General features: G+C 51.3%; 1 protein-coding gene across 1 annotated transcript in view; it reads right to left on the minus strand.

The window, feature by feature from the left end:
• FRMPD1 (FERM and PDZ domain containing 1) overlaps window positions 1-17,647 on the minus strand; it is a 47,132-nt gene extending 29,485 nt beyond the window's left edge. Inside the window, exons 1-4 of the mRNA XM_062206962.1 lie at window positions 17,547-17,647; window positions 4,817-4,974; window positions 3,897-3,999; window positions 203-248 (exon numbers count right to left, since the gene is read on the minus strand). Coding sequence (XP_062062946.1) covers window positions 203-248; window positions 3,897-3,999; window positions 4,817-4,974; window positions 17,547-17,647 — 408 coding nt within the window. The remainder of the gene's footprint in view (window positions 1-202; window positions 249-3,896; window positions 4,000-4,816; window positions 4,975-17,546) is intronic.
• Between the last annotated feature and the right edge of the window lie 2,245 nt (window positions 17,648-19,892).

A 19,892-nucleotide genomic window follows, 5' to 3' on the forward strand; every position in this document is an offset into this window, starting at 1 on the left:
CCAAGTTCTTGGGCCCCTGCACTTGCTTGGGAGACCTGGAAGAAGCTCCTGGCTCCTGTCTTCGGAGCAGCTCAGCTCCGGCCATTGCAGCCATTTGAACCAGTGGATGGAAGACCTTTCTCTCTGTCTCTCCCTCTCACTGTCTGTAACTCTATCTCTCAAATAAATAACTAAATCTTTTTTAAAAAAAGGAAAGATTTACCGACGTGCAGCGAACAACCGTGATGGAGAGAGAATCTTCAGCTTCCCTGGGGAAAAATAAAAAGAACACAAAGACATTTAGTCCTTCTGTGTGATGTGTGTGCATGCATATCTATGTGCGTGAGGACCAAAGTGACCTGCAGACTTCTTGTCCAGTTTCTTAGGCTCAGCCGGCCCGAGGGCAGCGGGGAAAATAGAGCCGCACAGGAACCCTGGCTGGCCCACAGCCTGCACCCTCCATGGGGGCTTCCCAGACTCCTCCTCCCCCACCTAGCCAGGACCAGCCACCACCAGACTGAGCCGTCTCACTCGGTGGAGGACTCAGCCAGGGGATACTGGCTAGGTTTATGTCCACAAAAGATTTTAAAGAGAAAATGCGGCAATAACCCAGATAGGTTGTCATTTCAGAAAACCAAGGCTAAACATCTCATTCCATGTGGGTGCCAGCTCGAGTCCCGACTGCTCCACTTCTGATCCAGCTCCCTGCTGATAGCCTGGGAAAGCAGCGGAGGATGGCCCAAGCACTTGGGTCCCTGCACCCATGTGGAAGACCTGGAAGAAGCTCCTGGCTCCTGGCTCCTGGCTTCAGCCTGGCCCAGTCCTGGCCATTGCAGCCATTTGGGGAGTGAACCCGTGATCTCTCTCTGTCTCTTTCTCCTTTTTCTGTAATTCTGATTTATAAATAAAATAATTTTTAAAAGATTTATTTTATTTATTTGAAGGACAGAGTTATAGATAGAGGTAGAGGTAGAGGCAGAGAGAGAGAAAGAGAGAGAGAGAGAGAGATTGATTATATCCATTGGTTCACTCCCCAGATAGCCGCAACGGCCAGAGCTGAGCTGATCTGAAGCCAGGCTCTTCTTCCGGATCTCCCAGGTGGGTGCAGGAGCCCAAGCACTTATGCCATCTTCTACTGCTTTCCCAGGCCATCAGCAGAGAGCTAGATCAGAAGAGGAGCAGTCAGGACACAAACCAGCACCCCTGGCACCCATGTGGGAGACCCAGTTGGAGTTCCTATCTTCAACCTGGCTCAGCCTGCTGCAGCCATCTGAGGAGTGAACCACTGGATAGAAAATCTCTCCCTCTCTCTGTCTCCTCCTCTCTCTTTATAACTCTGCCTTTCAAATAAATAAATCTTTTTAAAAAAATAACATAGGCTCCTTTTAGGCACTGGGAACTCAACCAAAAATAAACAAGCAGTCCTGGTCCTCTCACACACAACACGTGGGCACAGGCACAGGTGCCCGTATGGCCACACAACCTGCTCAGAGGCCTGCAGGCTTGCCCTTCTGGGAGATGGCAATACCACTCGCCATGCTGGGTTGGGAACCCTCATCTGGGCTGCACTTCCCAGAACTTTTCCCAAGGCCCAGTGAGCTGCCCAACACCCCTACCTCTATCCTGTGGCTCCTGCTCATCCTTGGCCAGGGACCCCTTCTCCTTCGTCCTTGTGGGCCAAATTCTACCCAGCACTAAAGGCACAGCTGAAACACCTCTGGGTCTGTCTCTGCTCCATCAAACAACGACTTCCTCCGGAGCTGGAGGGAGCCTCAGCTTTCCAGGGCATCTCCCTGCTGCTTCAGCTGCAGTGTTTGCCCACAAGGGCTGAGCGTGGGATCCATCTGTGCTACCAGCCTCTGGACATCAGGGGAGCCCCCAGGGAGCCTGGCCTGGCAGAGGTGCTCAGTGAACAGAAGGGGTCAAAGGTACCCTAAACACTCAACTTCTGGTCAAATGCTTAAAATTGTACATCCTATTGCTTAGTGGTCAGAGTAGGACAGAGTTAGCAGCAGCACTGAAAATCTAATATTCACTGGCTAGAAGGGGTCACCTTTTAGAAAAAAGCCCAATTTCTGGGAAAGCAAACTTCATGATTTCCAAAATGGTACTTTCTTTTTCAGTGAAATCCTCATTCCTGGATGCCCCACCCACCCATTCAACTTGGTCTCTGGAACTCTTGAAGCAACACTGGGCTTGGCTGTAGAGACCTACTGTCCACATTTTGACAGATTCTCTGTAAATAGATATTTTTTAAAGATTTGTGGGGCCAGTGCAGTGGTGTAGCAAGTAAAGCTGCCGCCTGCCATGCCGGTATCCACTTCCGATCCTGCGCCCTGCTAATGCACCTGTCAAGGCAGCAGGTGATGCCCCAAGTGCTTGGGTCTCTGCATCCATGTGGGAGACCCAGATGAAGTTCCTGGCTTCTGGCTTCAGTCTGGCCCAGCCCTAGCTATTGTGGCTATTTGGGGAGGGGTGAATCAGCGAATGGAAGATCTCTCTCTCTCTCTCTCTCTGCCTCTCCCTCTCTGCAACTCTTTCAAATAAAATAAAGTTTAAAATGAAAAGATTTAGTTAGTTAGTTGAAAGGCAGAGTCACAGAAAGAGAGAGGGAAAGAGAGAGACAGAGGGAGAGAGAGAGCAAGCGAGCAAACTCTTCCATCTGCTAGTTCACTCCCTAAATGAATTCAATGGACAGGGCTGGGCCAGGTCAAAGCCAGGAGCCAGGAACTCCATTTGGGTCTCCCACATGGGTGGCAGGGACCAAGCACTTGGGCCATCACTTGCTGCCTTTCCAGGTGCATTAGCAGGGAGCTGGATTGGAAGCAGAGGAGCCGAGACTCAAACCAGTGCTCCAATATGGAACGATGGTGTTGCAAATGGTGGCTTAACCTGCCGTGCCACAACACTCGTAATGCTGGCCCAAGATTCTCTGTAAATCTTAAACTGAACTCTCTCTCTCTCTCTCTCTCTCTCTCTCTTTCTCTCGTGTGTACGTGTGTGTATGTGTGTGTGTGTGGTGTGTGTGTCCCTGCAGTGATCCGGGGCTTCCTGAAAGCAGAGAGCATCCCGCACCTCCATCTTCTCTCTCTCTGGTCTGTGGTTGTTGTCTGTCATTGGGTGTAGCTGCCCAATGAATGCCAAAGTCGGCTCAGCCAGCCATGAAGGGGCGCCAAGCGAGCCCCGATGTATCTCCAGGCTAGCTTCCACTGAACTCTGCGTCTCCCCTCAGTTTACACTGAAGTCACTATGCACGCAAAGCCTGTGTGTGCCTGCAAAGCGTCTCGCTAGTCCCCTCCCACCTGCTGCTGACAGTCCCCCCTCCACAGGAATGCCAGGAGCTAATTCCATTCATTGCTCAACAGAGCTCCCACTGTGTGCCTGCCTCGGTCTCAGGAGATCAAGGTGCAGGGTCAAGGGGGAGGCGGTCCCACAAATTACAATGACACCAGGCAGACAGTAGGAGGCGCTCTATCAGTGACACCACACAGGCATCAACCAGGTTCCACCTGCACTAGTATCGAAGAACAGCAAAAGGGTTTCGGAAGAACAAACAGTTGTGGTGTGAATTTAGTTCCATTTTCCTACATGCCACAAGCCGGCAGGTCGTAGAGGGCAGGCCTACGGCCCAAACACAGTTACACTCCCGGAAGTGCCTCGCTCAGTGTGTCCGGTGTAGCAGGGGTTTGGTCTAGCACAGCGCTGTGGGCCTTCCGAGTGCGTCCACAGGCAGAGGAAAGAGAGTGATGGCCACAGCCGGCACCCAGAGAGAGGGGCTGGGACTCGAACCCCAGGCTCTCCTGTGCCTCTCGGGACCCGGTCCTTCCTGGTGGCGGGTCAGCAGCGCCCTTCCCATGTCCCGTGTCTGCACTAGGATGACCCGTGCGGCTCTGCAGGTGATGGGAGACGGCCAGTACCTGAGGATATCCACGGCTCGCTCACAGGAAAGGTCTTCGGCAGGCTCATTGTTCATTTGGAGGATCTGATCGCCCGGGAAAAGCTTGCCGTGAGCAGAGCCTCCTGTTGGGCAGAAAACAAGCGATGGTGCTCGTGCCAGGGCGGTCCGGACCCCACGAGGCACCACCATGGCGCAGCCGAAGGGCAGCCCTGGCTCGCCCCCTCCCTTCAGCCAGACCTAGGCTCAGGTGCATCTTAGTCTTCCTGGTAATGAGCTAGCTTTGGACACCTAGCATCCACCAAGGTCAAGGGATGTCGGGAGACTCTTCTGAGAAAGGACACTAGCAGAATCTTCTGATCAACAGAGCTGGCCGGCCGGTCTGCTCCAGTCATCGCTGAAGAACTCTGGGTGTGTGTGCACACCTGTGTGTGTGTCTGTGTGTGAGCTGAAATTAATATTTTTAAGTAGTCCCAGATCTCATATCAATCCTGAGCTCCAGTGTGAAAACAAACACCCAGCTCCTCTTCTTGGCTCTGCTACAGCCTATATTTCACCAAGGCCCCAGCAGAAACAAATCAATAGCTTCTATTACTGTCTGACCAGAAAGTGTCCCCGCAAGGAGCGTGCGAGGCTCAAGGTGGGGGGGGGGGCAGCTTAGCCAAACACTTTCACCGCCCCTGAGATTGGCCAGGGAGCTGTGGACGGGAACAGCCAAGGCCCCTGGGAGTCGGGGGTTCAGAGCAGCGAGTGAGTGTGGGGATCCCTCCCTTGCAGCACCACAGCCCAAGACAGAATCAGGTCAGAGAGGCGTGCCTTGGCTAATCCCCTGGGGTGGCGTCTTCTGCAGTTTCGTGGCAGCACAGAGAGATGGGAGGAGAGGCATGGTTGTTCTCCCGACTAGAAACCAGGCTCCTGGCTCCCTCCCCAGCCAGCCCCTACCTGCCGTCACGGCCACCACCGTGAGGGGAAGGCTCTCAGAAACGTGAAATCCATAGTCCTGGAGGAGGGCATCTTTGTCTATCCTGACCGTGTGCCTCACGGGGGTGAGGGTCTGCGTTGGGGTCCCAGGGGGCCCGTCGGCAGCAGCGACTTTAGCCCTGGAAGAGAGAAAGGCAGGGCTCCGGTTGGTGGCCACAAACTGGGTCAGCCCCAAGCTGCACGGAGAAAGACAGCGGAGCTGAGCAGTCAGCAGCTCTCCCTGGAGGGGGATGAGACACAACCACTGCAGGTTAACACAGTCCCAGGACGACCGAGCGCTCTGCTCCCCAAGAGCAGGTGCAGGTGCAGTGGGCACTCAGCGCAGGGGGAGAGCAGCTTTAACTGCAGGGCAGAGGTGAGGGCATCAGGGAAGCACTTGCTGCCCGGGACGGGAGGCATCTGAGTCACACCTTGACAGAAGCCTGGGCTCTGCCTACGCTGCCTGGGGCTTGGCACACAGCAGCCATCCAAGAACCACTGCTGAACGAATCAATGGTGGGCCGATCTGTGCTGTAGTGGGCTGAGCCTCTGCCTACGGCACCGGCATCCCATATGGGTGCCCCTTTGTGTCCTGGCTGCTCTTCTTCTTCTTCTTCTTTTTTTTCTCTTCTTCTGATCCAGCTCTCTGCTATGGCCTGGGGAAGCAGTAGAAGATGGCCCAAGCACTTAGGACCCTGCACTCTTGGGGAAGACCGGGAAGAAGACCCTGGCTTTGGATTGGCACAGCTCTGGCTGTTGTGGCCATTTGAGGAGTGAACCAGCAGATGGAAGACCTTTCCCTCTGTCTTTCCCTTTTTGTCTCCAACCCTACCTTCAAATAAATAGATAAAATCTTTTTTTAAAAAAATGATGGACCGATGGACAGGATCTGCAGCAGGAAGAGCTGCTTGAATAGACTGCACGAGGGGAACACGTGGGGATTTTCCCTGCAACTGTGAGGATTCCAATAGGAAATCCCAGACAGCAAGCAGCCCCCCACTGAACTCTTTTCTTTTCTTTTTTAATATTCTTTCTTTATTTGAGAGGTAGAGTTACGACAAAGAGAGGGAGAATCAGAGAGAAAGGTCTTCCATCCACTGGTTCACTCCCCAAACGGCCACAACAGCTGGAGCTGGGCTGATCCAAAGCCAGGAGCCAGGAGCTTCTTCCAGGTCTCCCATGTGGGTGCAGGGGCCCAAGCACTTGGACCATCTTCCACTGCTTTCCTGGGCCATTAGCAGAGAGCTGGATGGGAAGAAGAGCAGCCAGGACTCGAACCGGCACCCATATGGGATGCTGGTGCCTCACGCAGAGGCTTAGCCCACTATGCCACAGCACTGGCCTCTCCTCTATTGATCATTAAAATCTGTCCCGGCATGTTCGAGAAGTATCTAAAAGCAGGTGAGCGGAAAGCTGTGCTTTTCCCCCTCTCAGAACCACAAAGCGAGTCATGAGCTATTTTTCGCGTGTCTGCGGCAAATGCTTTTTTTCCCCCCTCGAATGGTCAGTGGTTCTCTGCAGGGAAGGGCGAATGGCGGATGGGATGCGGTGTTTATTGTCACTATAAACAGAGCTGCGGCGGAAGAGCCCGGCCTTCAGGGCTCCACAATCAGGGCCCGGCATAGTTCCCATCCATTTACCCAGCGCTGTCAGGAACTCCGCGTAATGCGAAGTGCGGCGCTCAGCTGAAAATCAGCCCCTGTCATCTATAATGAGCCCCCATTTCTCCAAGGACCGGACACTATGAAAAAGCGTCTCTGGGGCCAGCATGCATGGGACAGGTGCAGTACAAAGCCTCGCGCACACGATCCTTGGCCCTGGCTTAGAATGGACAACCTGAGCCAGCCCAAGAAGCAGAGAGAGGATTTCTCCAAGACGAACCCTGGACAAGGCTGAGGGTCAGCAGAAACCTAACCAGGGTGGGAGAAACGAACAGCTGAGAACACTTTCATGAATACAACCCACAGCTAGTCCTAAGTGAAAATCTTTAAAGCCATAAAAAGGCCTTTAAAAAAGATTTACTCATTGATTTGAAAGGGAGCGTTACAGAGAGGCAGAAGGGGAGAGAGAGAGAGAAAGGTGAATCCACTGATTCACCCCCCAAATGGCTGCAACGGCCGGAGCTGCGCCAATCCGAACCCAGGAGCCAGGAGCTTCTTCTGGGTCTCCCACGTGGGTGCAGGGGCCCACTTTCTTCTTCTACTGCTTTCTTAAGCCGTGGCAGAGAGCTGGATTGAAAATGGAGCAGCCAGGACTCAAACTGGTGCCCACATAGGATGCTGGCACAGCAGGTGGTGGCTTTGCCCGCTACGCCACAGTGCCAGCCCCCAAAAGGCCTTTCTTAACCAAAATAATATACACTGAAATCCAAAAACCAACATTTGTGTTCTTTGAAAAAAGCAACAGGGTGAGGATGCCTCAACACTACTCCCATTTCATGCAGAAAGGGAAATGCTTACAACAGGTGTCAGGGAAGGAAAAGTGATAAAAGGGACAATAGGCACAGAAATGTGGAAATGTAGCACCATATAATTTTTTTAGTGGATGATGACATGTACCTAAAAAATAATGAACACAGAGAACTTCTAGCACTAAAAAAAAAAAAAAAAAGTTATTGGGGTTGAAGGCGAAAAACACCAAGCCATTCGTACCTCATTAAAGCAGATTAGCTGAATGCCCATAAGGTGCCAGGCATTCTTAATGAGCTAACACTGAACAACCAGAAAATGCCAAGAAAGGAGTCAAGTACCCAAATCAGTGGTGTGTATTAATTTAATTTGGGGAGAGACTCATAACCTTGCTGAGATCAATAAAGGAAGACACAAGTAATTGGGCAAAAGTTACAGTGGGTTCCTCATTGCACAAATACTGAAAAATGGAAATAAGTTACAAATTAAAACACGAGCGTGCTTCCAAAAGTTGATGGATACTGGGATGAAAAGATAAGTTTAGGGGCAGGAGTTGCGCTGCCGTTAAGCGGCGCCTGGGACCCTTGCATCCCATTTCCGAGCGCTGGTTCAAGTCCCGGCACCTCTGCTTCCACCCAGCCTCCTGCTACTGCGGCCTGGGCAGCAGAGTGTGATGGCTCCAGTGCTTGGGCCCTGCCCCCCAGCTGGGAGACAGGGGTAGGCCTCTGGCTCCTGGCTTCAGCTTGGCCCAGCCCTGGCTGTTGTAGGCATGTAGAGAGTTAAGAAAACCAGATGGACCGTCTGTCTCTGTTGCTCTGCTCATCGAATAGGTAAAAGTAAATAAATAAAACATTTTCTTAAAAGGTAAAGTTTTCTTTGGTGCAAAAAATTATGAAGTCCATTCAGGAGCTTTCCATAATACCCATTTTCCATGACCTTTTTGAAGCTCTTTCATGTAATGTAAGATATGCACATAAATTTAAATTTTCTAATAGTCGCATGCAAAAAGAAACAAGTAAAATTAATTTTATAAATATGTATATTTTCCTTAACCCAAATACAAAACTCAGGTTTGAGTCCTGGCTGCTCTGCTTCCTCTCCAGCTCCCTGCTAATGCACCTGGGAAAGCAGTGGAGGTGGCCCAAGTGCTTGGGCCCCTGTAGCCACATGGGAGACCTGGTGGAGTTCCAGGCTCCTAGCTTTGGCCTGGCCAAGTCTCAGCCATTGCGGCCATTTGGGGAGTGAACCAGTGGATGGAAGACCTCTCGCTTTCTCTCTCCTCTCACTTTCTCTCTGTCTCTGTCACTCTGCCTTTCAAATAAAGAAAATAAAAATCTAAATTTTTTTTTAAAAAAAGATTTAGTTTATTTGAAAGGCAGAGTGACACAGAGAGAAACTGATTTTCTTTTTTTTTTTTTTTTAATTTTTGACTGGCAGAGTGGACAGTGAGAGAGAGACAGAAAGGTCTTCCTTTGCCGTTGGTTCACCCTCTAATGGCCGCCGCAGCCAGCGCACGGCGCTGATCCGAAGGCAGGAGCCAGGTGCTTCTCCTGGTCTCCCATGGGGTGCAGGGCCCAAGGACTTGGGCCATCCTCCACTGCACTCCCGGGCCATAGCAGAGAGCTGGCCTGGATGAGGGGCAACTGGGACAGAATCCGGCGCCCCGACTGGGACTAGAACCTGGTGTGGCGGTGCCGCAGGTGGAGGATTAGCCTATTGAGCCGCAGCACCGGCTCAAGAGAGAGAGACTGATTTTCCATCTGCTCATTCACTCCCCAAATGACTGCAATGTCAGGGGCTGGGCCAGGCCAAAGCCAGGAGCCAGGAGCTTCATCTGGGTCTCCCATGAAGGTGGCAGGAGCCCAAGCACTTGGGCCATCTTCCACTGCTTTCCCAGACACATGTTAGCTGGGAGCTGGATCAGAAGTAGAACAGCAGGGACGGGAACCAACACTCCTATGGAATGCCAGCATCACAGGCAATGGCTTCGCTCATTTCACCACAATGCCAGCTCTGAAAAAGATACTTTAAAATGTCTGACTCCTCAAGCTTGCCCTCATGGGCCAGCATCCTTGGACCTCGGGCCCTGGCCAGCGTCCACCTGTTTACTCCCCTTCCTAGGCTTCACTCTGGCCCCATCTCTCCCAACACACCAGGTTCACCTCTGGGCCTCAGCTGCCCCACGCGGGGACGTGTGACGTCACATCGAGGTCCAGCTCCAGCGCCACCTCTTGCTTCTCTGACTTCCTGGCTGGACACAAGTTCCTTCCTGTCAGAGCTCAGGCCCTCTCTCAGAGCCCCAAGCACCCACCCTTCCCTGAAGACTCCCTGTTTCCACCCGTCACTCCCCTTCCTGGACATATATTATATTCCCTGCAAGCAGGAACCATGCTTTGTCTACCTCACAGCATCAAGTGAGGATCTCTGCTCGCAGGAAGCACAGGTGCTTACTGTGTGAATAAATGAACAAAATACTGTACATATGCAGTATGGCACCACTGATACAGTACCTCTAACATAAGTAGCAAAAGGTGAAAATGCACATAAACTACTGATAAGCAACAATTTGAATATGCATGGCAGAGTTCAATGCCATTGTCGTTTCCATTTGCTTACTTTAATTCGAGGCTCAGCCCCGTGGCTGTTGGGTCCTGCTCAGGACTCACCTTCTCCATGTCCCAGGGTTCAGTCAATGGTACCACAAAGCCGATGCCAGTGGCTCCAGACAGACTCTCAGGAATCGTGCTCACTGGGGCCGGCACTGTGACATGGTGGGTAAAGCCTCCACCTGCAGTGCTGGCATCCCATATGGGTACCAGTTCCAGTCCCAGCTGCTCCACTTCCGATCCTGCTCTCTGCTGTGGCCTGGGGAAGCAGTAGAAGATGGCCCAAGTGCTTGTGCCCCTGCACCCACATGGGAGACCTGGAAGAAGCTCCTGGCTTCAGATCAGCGCAGCTCCAGCCACTGCAGCCAATTGGGGAGTGAACCAGTGGATGGAAGACTTTCTCTCTCTCTCTCTCTCTCTCTCTCTCTCTCTCTCTCTGCCTCTCCTTCTCTCTCTGTGAACTCTGCCTTTCAAATACATAAATAAATAAATCTTAAAAAAAAAAGAATTGTACTCAACTTTTTCGTGCCCTCATCCCTCTCATCACATAACTCACACCAGCAACACATCTCTACAGATGCCACATCCACAGCCACCGATCTATGTGAGGCCCCCTTGCCAGTCCTTGCTAAGAGATTGCAGCAAGAGGCCCCTAACCGGTCTCCCACTTGTCATCCTTGTATGTCCTGAATGGCGCTTCATCTGGCAGCCAGGCTGAGTCTAGCAACGCAGCCCTAGTCCCACGAACAGCCTCTGCCCATTACTCCAGCCTCCGAAACTAGGACATTTGGTCTTTGTGATGTTCTTGTTCCAGCCAAATAGTCTCCTTTGAGTTCCTAAAGTGCATTGTCTTTGGATAAGCTCTTCCCTCTGCCTGGATAGCTCCCCTGCTGCCACAGGCACACTCTAGAGACCACCCCCACCCCCACCGCCCTGGTCCACCCAACCATGCACTCTACCGCCCACCTCCTCCCTCCATCTTCTGGTGGAGCTATCTCCATCTGCTGGTCGCATCCACAGAATCAAGGAAACGCCCACCCACCCCCACCCACCCCCGTTCCTAACAACCAGCACGGTCTCATGCCCTCTCCACACTGTGGTCAGTGAGGCAAGAACGGCCTATTTCTGGTCCCGCGGCTGAACTCAGAGCCAGCCACGGAGCAAGACTTCCTAAGTGCTTGGCGAACAAAGGAACAAACAAGCCTCGCCGTAGGATCTCAGCAGAATCCTTTCGATGACGGTGATGCTGACGATGACGATGATGCTGATGCTTTTCATACACGTGGGCACCAGCGACCTGACATTTCCCGCATGGAAGGGCGTGTTCCCCAAGAGCAGTGCACAAGAGAGGCCCCGCGGGGTGCTCTGCAGCCCTGGACAGTGTCAGTGGCTTTGACCCAAAGGCCACGCTCGAGCTTTTGTTTGGAATGGGATTACCTACGTAAACGTCCAAAGTGCAGCCTCTCCGCACAGAGCACATTTAATATTTGACTGCACACGGAAGGAAGCCATGCCTGGGACAAAATTTCCTCCTCTGAAGCGTCTGACAAATCTCAAATGAAGCACGGATCCAAAAGCAGACGCCTGCTGCCTCCGTAATGGTTTCCAGCCATCACTCTGAGGCGATTTCTGAGCTCTCACACCGAAGCCTTGTAGGACTCGCAGCGACGCCCACGAAACTCTGCCAGGGAACTGAATGGACCCGAAGGTCCAACCCGAACATGGGAAGTGTGTCGTGAAAATGTGGGCTATTTGTATATCCTACAGGTCGTCAGTTCACGTTTAGTTGACCAATAACACTGGGAAAAAAGACCAGGTGGGAGTGGGTTCTGCTGCAGAGGCCCTCTGGCTTCTCCTGGGCTCGCCAGTGTGTGGGGAAAGATGTTTGCTTCTGCTCTGTCACAGTAAAGAACTCACCTCCAGGTTCCAGCTGGACGTGGGGAAACTACTTCCTGTCTATGTTTAAACACTTCATGGTGACCAGACCGAGTGATGTGAGAAGCCAAATCTGGCATAAAGCGGATTTTGTGATTTAAAGCCTGTTCCAAGAAAGCAGAAATAGAGGCAGTGGTCTATTCTAGAAGGCAGTCTGGCTCATGGTTGTGAGCACGGGGATACGCTTGTGACTGACAGCCCCCCCAGGGGGACATGTGTGCCTGTATGTGAATGCCTTGTGTGCACAAATGTGCATGTGTACGCCCGTGTGTACTGGTGTGAGTGCCTGCACGTGGATTTGTTTATGTGCCTTATATATTCGTGTGTAGACATGTACATGTGTGCTTGTTAGTATGAAGATTCCTGGTAAGTTGAAAAAAATCTCCCTTTTAAGCCCTGAGGATAAAATCAAACAATTAGATCTTGCTGTGTAAAACTAACATTCCTATGGGCCGGCCTTGTGGCATAGTGAGTGAAGGCACTGCCTGCAATGCCGGTGTCCCATATGAGTGCTTGTTCGTGTCCAGCTGCTCCACTTCTGATCCACCTCTTGGCTAATGGCCTGGGAAAAGCAGCAGAAGATGGCTCAGATACTTGGGCCCCTGCACCTGTGTGGGAGACCCAGAAGAAGCTCCTGGTTCCTGGCTTTGACCTGGCCCAGTCCTATCCACTGAATTCATTTAGGGAGTGAACCAGCAGCAGATGGAAGATCTCTCTCTCACTCTCGCTCTCTCTTTCTCACTCTCTTACTATGAGAGCCCTTAATCTATAAAAGTTTGTGGACCTTCTATTACATGCTTTGTACTCTACCAGGGCTGAGGATACTTTATCACACAAGACAGTCATGGTGCTTGGTCTCATACAGGCTGGGAAGGCTGGGCGGAGAAGGTAGAATGGACAGGAGGAAGGAGAGCAACAATGGAGAGGTCAGTCAATGTGTGCTATTCCACCGTGTGATGAGCGCGTTACTACCCTGGAGGGGACAATCATCAGCATGAACCCACGGAGCCTTGCACGGCCAGGAAAGGCCTCTTTTTTAAAAGAAAAAAATTATGTACTTGAGAGAAAGAGAGAGTTTCTATCCACTGGGTCACTCCCCAGATGCCCACAATGACCTCTGGCTGGGGCTGACCTGGAAGCCAGGAACTCCATCCAGATTTCCCATGCGGGTGGCAGAAACCCAGTCACCCAAGCCATGACCACTGTCTCCCAGGGTCTGCAGTGGGAGTCACAGGCCAGAGCCACACAGCAAACCCAGGCGCTCTGAAATGGGACTGGGCATTTTAGCCAGTGTTAATGGCTAGGCCAAACATCTGCTCGAGGAAAGGCCTCTCAAAGAGGGTGATGCTTAAACTCAACCTGAAGGGTAAGGAGCTGTCGTTAAAACTGGAAGAAAAAAACCTTCTGTCCCTGAGATGAGAAAGAGTGTGACTAGGTCCAGGAACTGAAAGGAAGCAAAACACAGGGGAACAGTAAGCAAGGAAGCAAGAGGAACAAGATGAGGCTGGAGGGTCAGGCTGGGTCAGACCGGGAAGGGACGTGTAGGCCATGGCACAATGGTGGGTGGGCTACCGAATGGTGTGGCTACTGTGGAGTTGGAGATGGGAGCTGATGGGAGCCACAGGAGCACTTTACATTTTGAAAAGTCCACTATGGCTACAGAGTGGAGAACTGGCCTGGACAGGCAAAGCCTGAGTGACCACAGCAATGCCCACTGGGACACAGCAGTGGATGGATTGGAGAGACGGTTGAAGGCCAACTGACAGCAGCTGCCGACAGGGTGGACGTGAGGGACTCGAGCACTCAGGCTGACTCTTGGATCTGCTACTTAAGCAACCGGGTGGTAGGTGGTACCATTCACTCTACTCCTGGGAAATATACTTATTTACCCCCAAACTCAGTATTTTCAATTCTTGGCCGTTTTCAATCAGGACACCAAGAGCCCAGCTTGTGCCAAGACTGTGGGATTAGAGGTGAGAAACAGTTTAAACAGGGCTACATGTGATTCACCCTAGGAACACATACAGAAATAATATCTTGGGGCAGGTGCTATGGCTTAGTGGATAAAGAAGCCACTACCTGCGGTGCCGGCACCCCATATGGGCATCAGTTCAAGTCCCAGCTGCTCCACTTCCAATCCAGCTCCCTGTTCATGCACCTGGGAAAGCAGCGGAAGATGGCCCAAGTGCTTGGGCCCCTGCACCCACATGGGAGACCCAGAAGAAGCTCCTAGCTCCTGGCTTCAGATTGGCCCAGCTCTGGCCTTTGCAGCCATTTGAGGAGTGAATCAGTGGATGGAAGATCTCACTTGCTCTCTGAAACTCTCTCTGTAACTCTGCCTTTCAAATAATGTCTTTCACTGGAACTGGCAGGAACCTTTTGATTGTTTTCTTCTGATTCTCAAGCACATGAAAAACAAAACTCTCTAGGCACATGGAAGGATTTCAATGGCATTAGCCATCAGGGTAATGCAGTTCAAAACCACAATGAGATCTCACACCCACCGTCCCTGCCCCTAGAATGGCTACAAGCAAAAATACAGAGAACAGCAAGCATTGACTCTGGAACAGTCACACCCTGCCGGTGGAAATGTACAACAGCGCAGTTACTTGGGAAAAGAGTCTGGCAGCTCCTCAAAAGACCAGAAACAGAATTACCACACAAACCAGCTAATCTCCTCCTAATTATACACCCAAGAGAACTGAACGTGTACGTTCAAACAAAACTTTCATGCAAATGTTCATAAAAGCACGATTCACAGTAGTCCCAAAGCGGAAACAACTCAAATGCTCATACATTATTTGGGCTTATGTATCAACCCCAATGTTTATGCTATGTCAGCAAATGAAAGTGTTATACCCACAAAGGAAATGTCCCATCATGGAATATTACCTGGCAATGAGAAGTGATAGGCTGACCCATGCTATATAACACAGCCAAGTGCAGAAGCCAATCAAATACAAACCACATAGAGCACTGTTTATGTGACATGTCCAGAGTGTGCAAACGTATAGAAATGGAAAGTGGGTCCACGGTGACCCTGTACTGGAGATGGGGCACTTGGGAGTGACTGCTAATGTACAGGAGTTGCTGTTCAAAGTATAGAAAGTGTTCTAAAATTAGATTGCGGTGACAGGTGCACAATTCTGTATATACAAATATTTATACTAAAGGTCACTGAAGTTTGTGTACTTTTTAATTTTTAAAATATTTATTTATTCTGTTTGAAAGGCAGAGTTACACAGAGAGAGGGAGAAAGAGACAGACATCCTCTGGTTCACTCCCTCAACAGCTGCAACAGCTGGGGCTGGACCAGACCAAAATCAGGAGGCTGAAACTCCAGCCAGGCCTCCCCCATGGGTGCAGGGGCCCAAGCACTTGGGCCGCCTTCTGCTGCCTTTCCAGGTGTATTATCAGGGAGCTGAGTGGGAGAGTGGAGCAGCTGGGACTCAATCAGCACCCATATGCGGATGCTGGCATCACAGGTGGCAGCCTAGCCCACTGTGCCACAACGCTGGCCCCATGTGCACTTTGAATGGGTGAATTTTATAATGTGAGAAATGCATGTCAAAAAAGATGGGGGGGGGGGCTTGCTAGAGGGCCACGTCATCTTCTGTTTACATTCTGTGAGAGAAGCAGAGTGTCGGAGGATTCCAAGGTTAAATATGGAGGCCACATCTCTTCCTGCAGGATTGCTTGGAGCCTTGGCTTTGTAGTCTGTGCACCAGGAGTCAGGGGGTGGGGTAGGAGTGGGATAGAGGCTGCCTTCTTCCCCAAACATGTGGCCACAGAAGCTCGTTCTGTGGGGCAGCCTCATCCAGGAATGGGCTTTGCAGAACCTGCTTCGGAAAGCAATGTGCACAGTCACTTTCCCACTCATTTCGCAAGCACTGCCTGACCACACGCAATGTTCCCGAAACTCAGTTCTGGGCTACGGAGATGACGTCAGTACTTTCCCTGATGTCACAGAAGGCGGGTCTAGAAGCAGCAAAAGGAATGTGCTCAAGTAAGTGGAACACAGCAGGAGGAGCACAATACCAACACAACCAACCAAAAATACTACAGGGCCCAGAGCAGGCACTATGGTGCACCAAGTTAGGCCACCACTTGGAACGCCCACATCCCAGATGGGAATGGCTAGTTCGAGTCCCAGCTACTCTGCTGATCTGGCTTCTTGCTAAAAGCACCCGAGAAGGCCGCAGGTGATGGCCCATGGACTTGGGTCCCTGGCTTGGAGTTCCTGGCTCCTGGCTTCGGCTTGGTCCAGTCCCAGCTGTAGTAGGCATTTGGAGAATATACAAGACCTCTCTCTCTCTCTCTCTCTCTCTCTCTCTCTCTCTCTCTCTCTCTCTCTTTCCTATCTGTCCCTCTGTCTTTCAAATAAATAAATCTTTTTTTTTTTTTTTGACAGGCAGAGTTAGACAGTGAGAGAGAGAGACAGAGAAGAGAAAGGTCTTCCTTCCGTTGATTCACCCCCCAAATGGCTGCTACGGCTGGCGCACTGCACCGATCCGAAGCCAGGAGCCAGGTGCTTCCTCCTGGTCTCCCATGCAGGTGCAGGGCCCAAGCACTTGGGCCATCCTCCACTGCCTTCCTGGGCCACAGCAGAGAGCTGGCCTGGAAGAGGAGCAACCGGGACAGAACCAGCGCCCCAACCAGGACTAGAATCTGGAGTGCCAGCGCCGCAGGCGGAGGATTAGCCTAGTGAGCCGTGACAATGGCCAAAATAAATAAATCTTTAAAAAGAAAATTCTATGGGGCCTTGCAGAAGAGATTAATTCTGACTACAAACTGGAGAACAGCTCATGGGAGACCCAGAACTTCAGGCCTTCCATCTTTTTTGGGGGGGGGGCGGGGGGAGTCTAGACTCCTGGAGCTGGCAGGAGGGGTTGTAGCAAAGGAGCTCAGGCCCCAGGAGTCCAGACAAAGAGGCGGTGCTTACAGGAGGAGAACAAAGAGTTTGCTTTAGCAGAAACATAACAGGCGTGAAGCTAGGTAGTAAGACAAATGGCTGGAAAGGAACACAGCTTGATCATGAAGGGCCTGGAACTGTCAACCCAAAGGATGTTTAATCTCCAAGCTGTAAGAAATGGGCACCCCTCACAGGAGGGGCTGTGAGTGCTCTTAAGTGACACACTCTTGGAGCCTCGGTGGCTTCATCTGTGAAATGGGGTTCATGCTACCACCAGCCTTCTCCCACCCGAGCCTGTGAGGACCAAAGAACTTGGCCACGGGGCAGTACAGCCCTGGGTAAAGTCCGCGAGAGAGCAGCGCGACAGCTGTTGCCAGCTCCTTCGGAAGACTGTGTCTCACAGGCACCTGACACGTGATCTCTGGTCTCCGGATGGAGGAGCCAGATGGGAACCTGAGACAGAAACTGGGCTCTTTGCAACAGAACATATTTTGAAGTTCTCTCGTAGCAGGAAATCAGATCTGTATTTGATTTCATCTTATTTCGTGCAGAATGAAGTAGGGACTGCGAGGAAGGCAGAGCGCTGGAAACAAAGACAGGGAAGGAGCAGAAGCAGCAGCCTGCCCGCGTCTTGCATCCAGGACCGGGCAGGGCTCTGCGTGTGTGAGCAAGAGGTGAAAGGCGTGTGCACACCAGCGTGTGTTAGCACGTGTGGGCAGTGCTTCTGCAGAGTCTGTGATTGGGGGTTGAGGGTGTCTGGGGTTGGGGGTAAGAACAAAGCCAGCCCGGCGGCGATCCCTCCTCTCGAGGAGGCAACAAACCGTTGGAGATAGCGACCCTGCCCGGCTCACCGGGCGGAGCTGTCCCGCGAGCGCCGCAGCCATCTCGCCACCATCTGTTCTAGCCGGTGCGCTCTCCGCGTCTGGAATACGCTGCTTTCCAGCTCTTCCATTTACCTAAAAGGAACGAGAGTGTTTAAAGCAGCCAGCGCAGACACGGGAGAGCATATTCTGACAACCCAGTGGGATGTGGCCTGTATCCGCCCAGCCTAAGGTGCGCGGAGGTAGTAACGGGGGCTCCTCTCCCACCTGAAGTCACCCCGAACGGGGGTCTCCACGCCCACCAAGGAAGCAGCTGCAGCAGCTCGGCCCAGAACAGCGCACAGCCTGGTGGCCGGCAGACTGGCTTTGACAGTTCAAGTTTTCTTCCGTTTCATGACTGTGACCCAGAGTAAGAAATACAACTGACTGTGTGACACTGGGCCCAACACTCAGCTCTGTATCCCTGGGCAAAGCGGTCCAGTTCTGCCGGCATCAGGAGCTGCACCTGCAGGGACAGCTGCTTCATCACTCCCTGCAGATCCTTCTCGGTCCTGGGGCTTTTGCTCAGTATCTTATACTTAATTTTTGAATAGGTGATTCACTCGTATAATTCAACACCAGCCTATAAAAACAGATGTACAGTGTCTGTGCAGTGCACATAAAATATGTGGAGAGGGTAGAGGTCATATTAAGTGTCCTTACTCCTGGGAGTGGAGAGAGGAGAGGAGAGGGGAAGGGAGGGGAGGGGACGGGAGGGGAGGGGAGAGGAGGAGGGGAGGGGAGGGGAAGGGAGGGGAGGGGAAGGGAGGGGAGGGGAGGGGAGAGGAGGGGAGGAGGGGAGGGGAGGGGAAGGGAGGGGAGGGGAAGGGAGGGGAGGGGAGGGGAGAGGAGGGGAGAGGAGAGATCTCTCCTCTATCCTTACTCGCCCCCGGTTCCCATGTCCACACAGAAATCATTGCTCTTATCCTCTATTTGTTCTTCCAGAGTTTCTTTATGCCTACACAAGCAAATACAAATATGGATTTTTGCATTTGCTCTTTACATAAAGGGTAGTACACCATAAACTTCATTTGGCACCACACTCTTTTCTCCTTAGGATTTACAGCCTGCGTATCTTTTCACAACACTACACAAAATTTCTCATTGTTTTTTGATAACTATGGAGTATTCCATTGTATGATTGTACCAAAATTTTAAAAGTACTTCTCTGTCGATAGACATGTGGGTTATTGCCAATTGTTTGCTATTATAAACAATACTGTAATGAGTTACGCCACACATATATCATTTCTGTATGCTTGCAATTATCTATCTGGATAAGTTCCCAAGGAATAAATTGCTAGGTTAAAAGTTTCATGCCTCTATGCTTTGATAGGTATTGTCAGGTTACCACGAAAATATGTATGTGCTTGAAAGTGCTGTTCCATAAATTAATGTGTATTGATATTTTTTGATAGTCCATCTCACTTTTAAAAACATTCATCTTAACCCACCAAATTAATTTCTTTTTTGAAAAGATTTATTTATGGGGGCCAGCGCCGTGGCTCACTTGGTTAATCCTCCGCCTGCGGCGCCGGCATCCCATATGGGTGCTGGTTCTAGTCCCGGTTGCTCCTCTCCCAGGCCAGCTCTCTGCTGTGGCCCAGGAAGGCAGTGGAGGATGGCCCAAGTGCTTGGGCCCCTGCACCTGCATGGGAGACCAGGAGGAGGCGCCTGGCTCCTGGCTTCAGATCGGCGCAGCGTGCCAGCCGTAGCAGCCATTTGGGGGGTGAACCAATGGAAGGAAGACCTTTCTTTCTGTCTTTCTCTCACTCTCTATAACTCTGCCTGTCTAATAAAAGAAAAAAAAAGATTTATTTATTTATTTGAAAGGCAGAGTTACACCAAGAGAGAACGGGGTGCTGGTTTGAGTCCTGGCTGCTCCACTTCCAATCCAGCTCCCTGCTGATGTGCCTGGGAAAGCAGTGGAAGACGGCCCAAGTGCTTAGGCCTTTGCCACCTATGTGGAAGATCGGGAAGAAACTCCTGGCTCCTTGCTTTGGTCTGGCCCAGCCATGGCCATTGCAGCCAATTGGGTAGTGAACCAGAGAATGGATGATCACTTGCTCGCTCGCTCTCTCTTCCTGTCTCTCCCTCTCTCTCTTTGTAATTCTGCCTTTCAAGTAAATAAAATCTTTTTTAAAAATTGCAAGGATAATACAGACAGCTCCCACATACCCTTCCTTATTCTCCTTAATGTTAACATCTTATATAATCATTACATTTTGTCAACATTAAGGAATTAACATTGATGCCACATTATTAACTATAGAGTATATTCAAATGTCACCAGTTTTCCTGCAATGTTTCTTTTTTATTTCAGAATCCAATCCAGGA

This window comes from Lepus europaeus, chromosome 12, assembly GCF_033115175.1.
Source record: "Lepus europaeus isolate LE1 chromosome 12, mLepTim1.pri, whole genome shotgun sequence".
In the NCBI taxonomy this organism is placed as follows: Eukaryota; Metazoa; Chordata; class Mammalia; order Lagomorpha; family Leporidae; genus Lepus; species Lepus europaeus.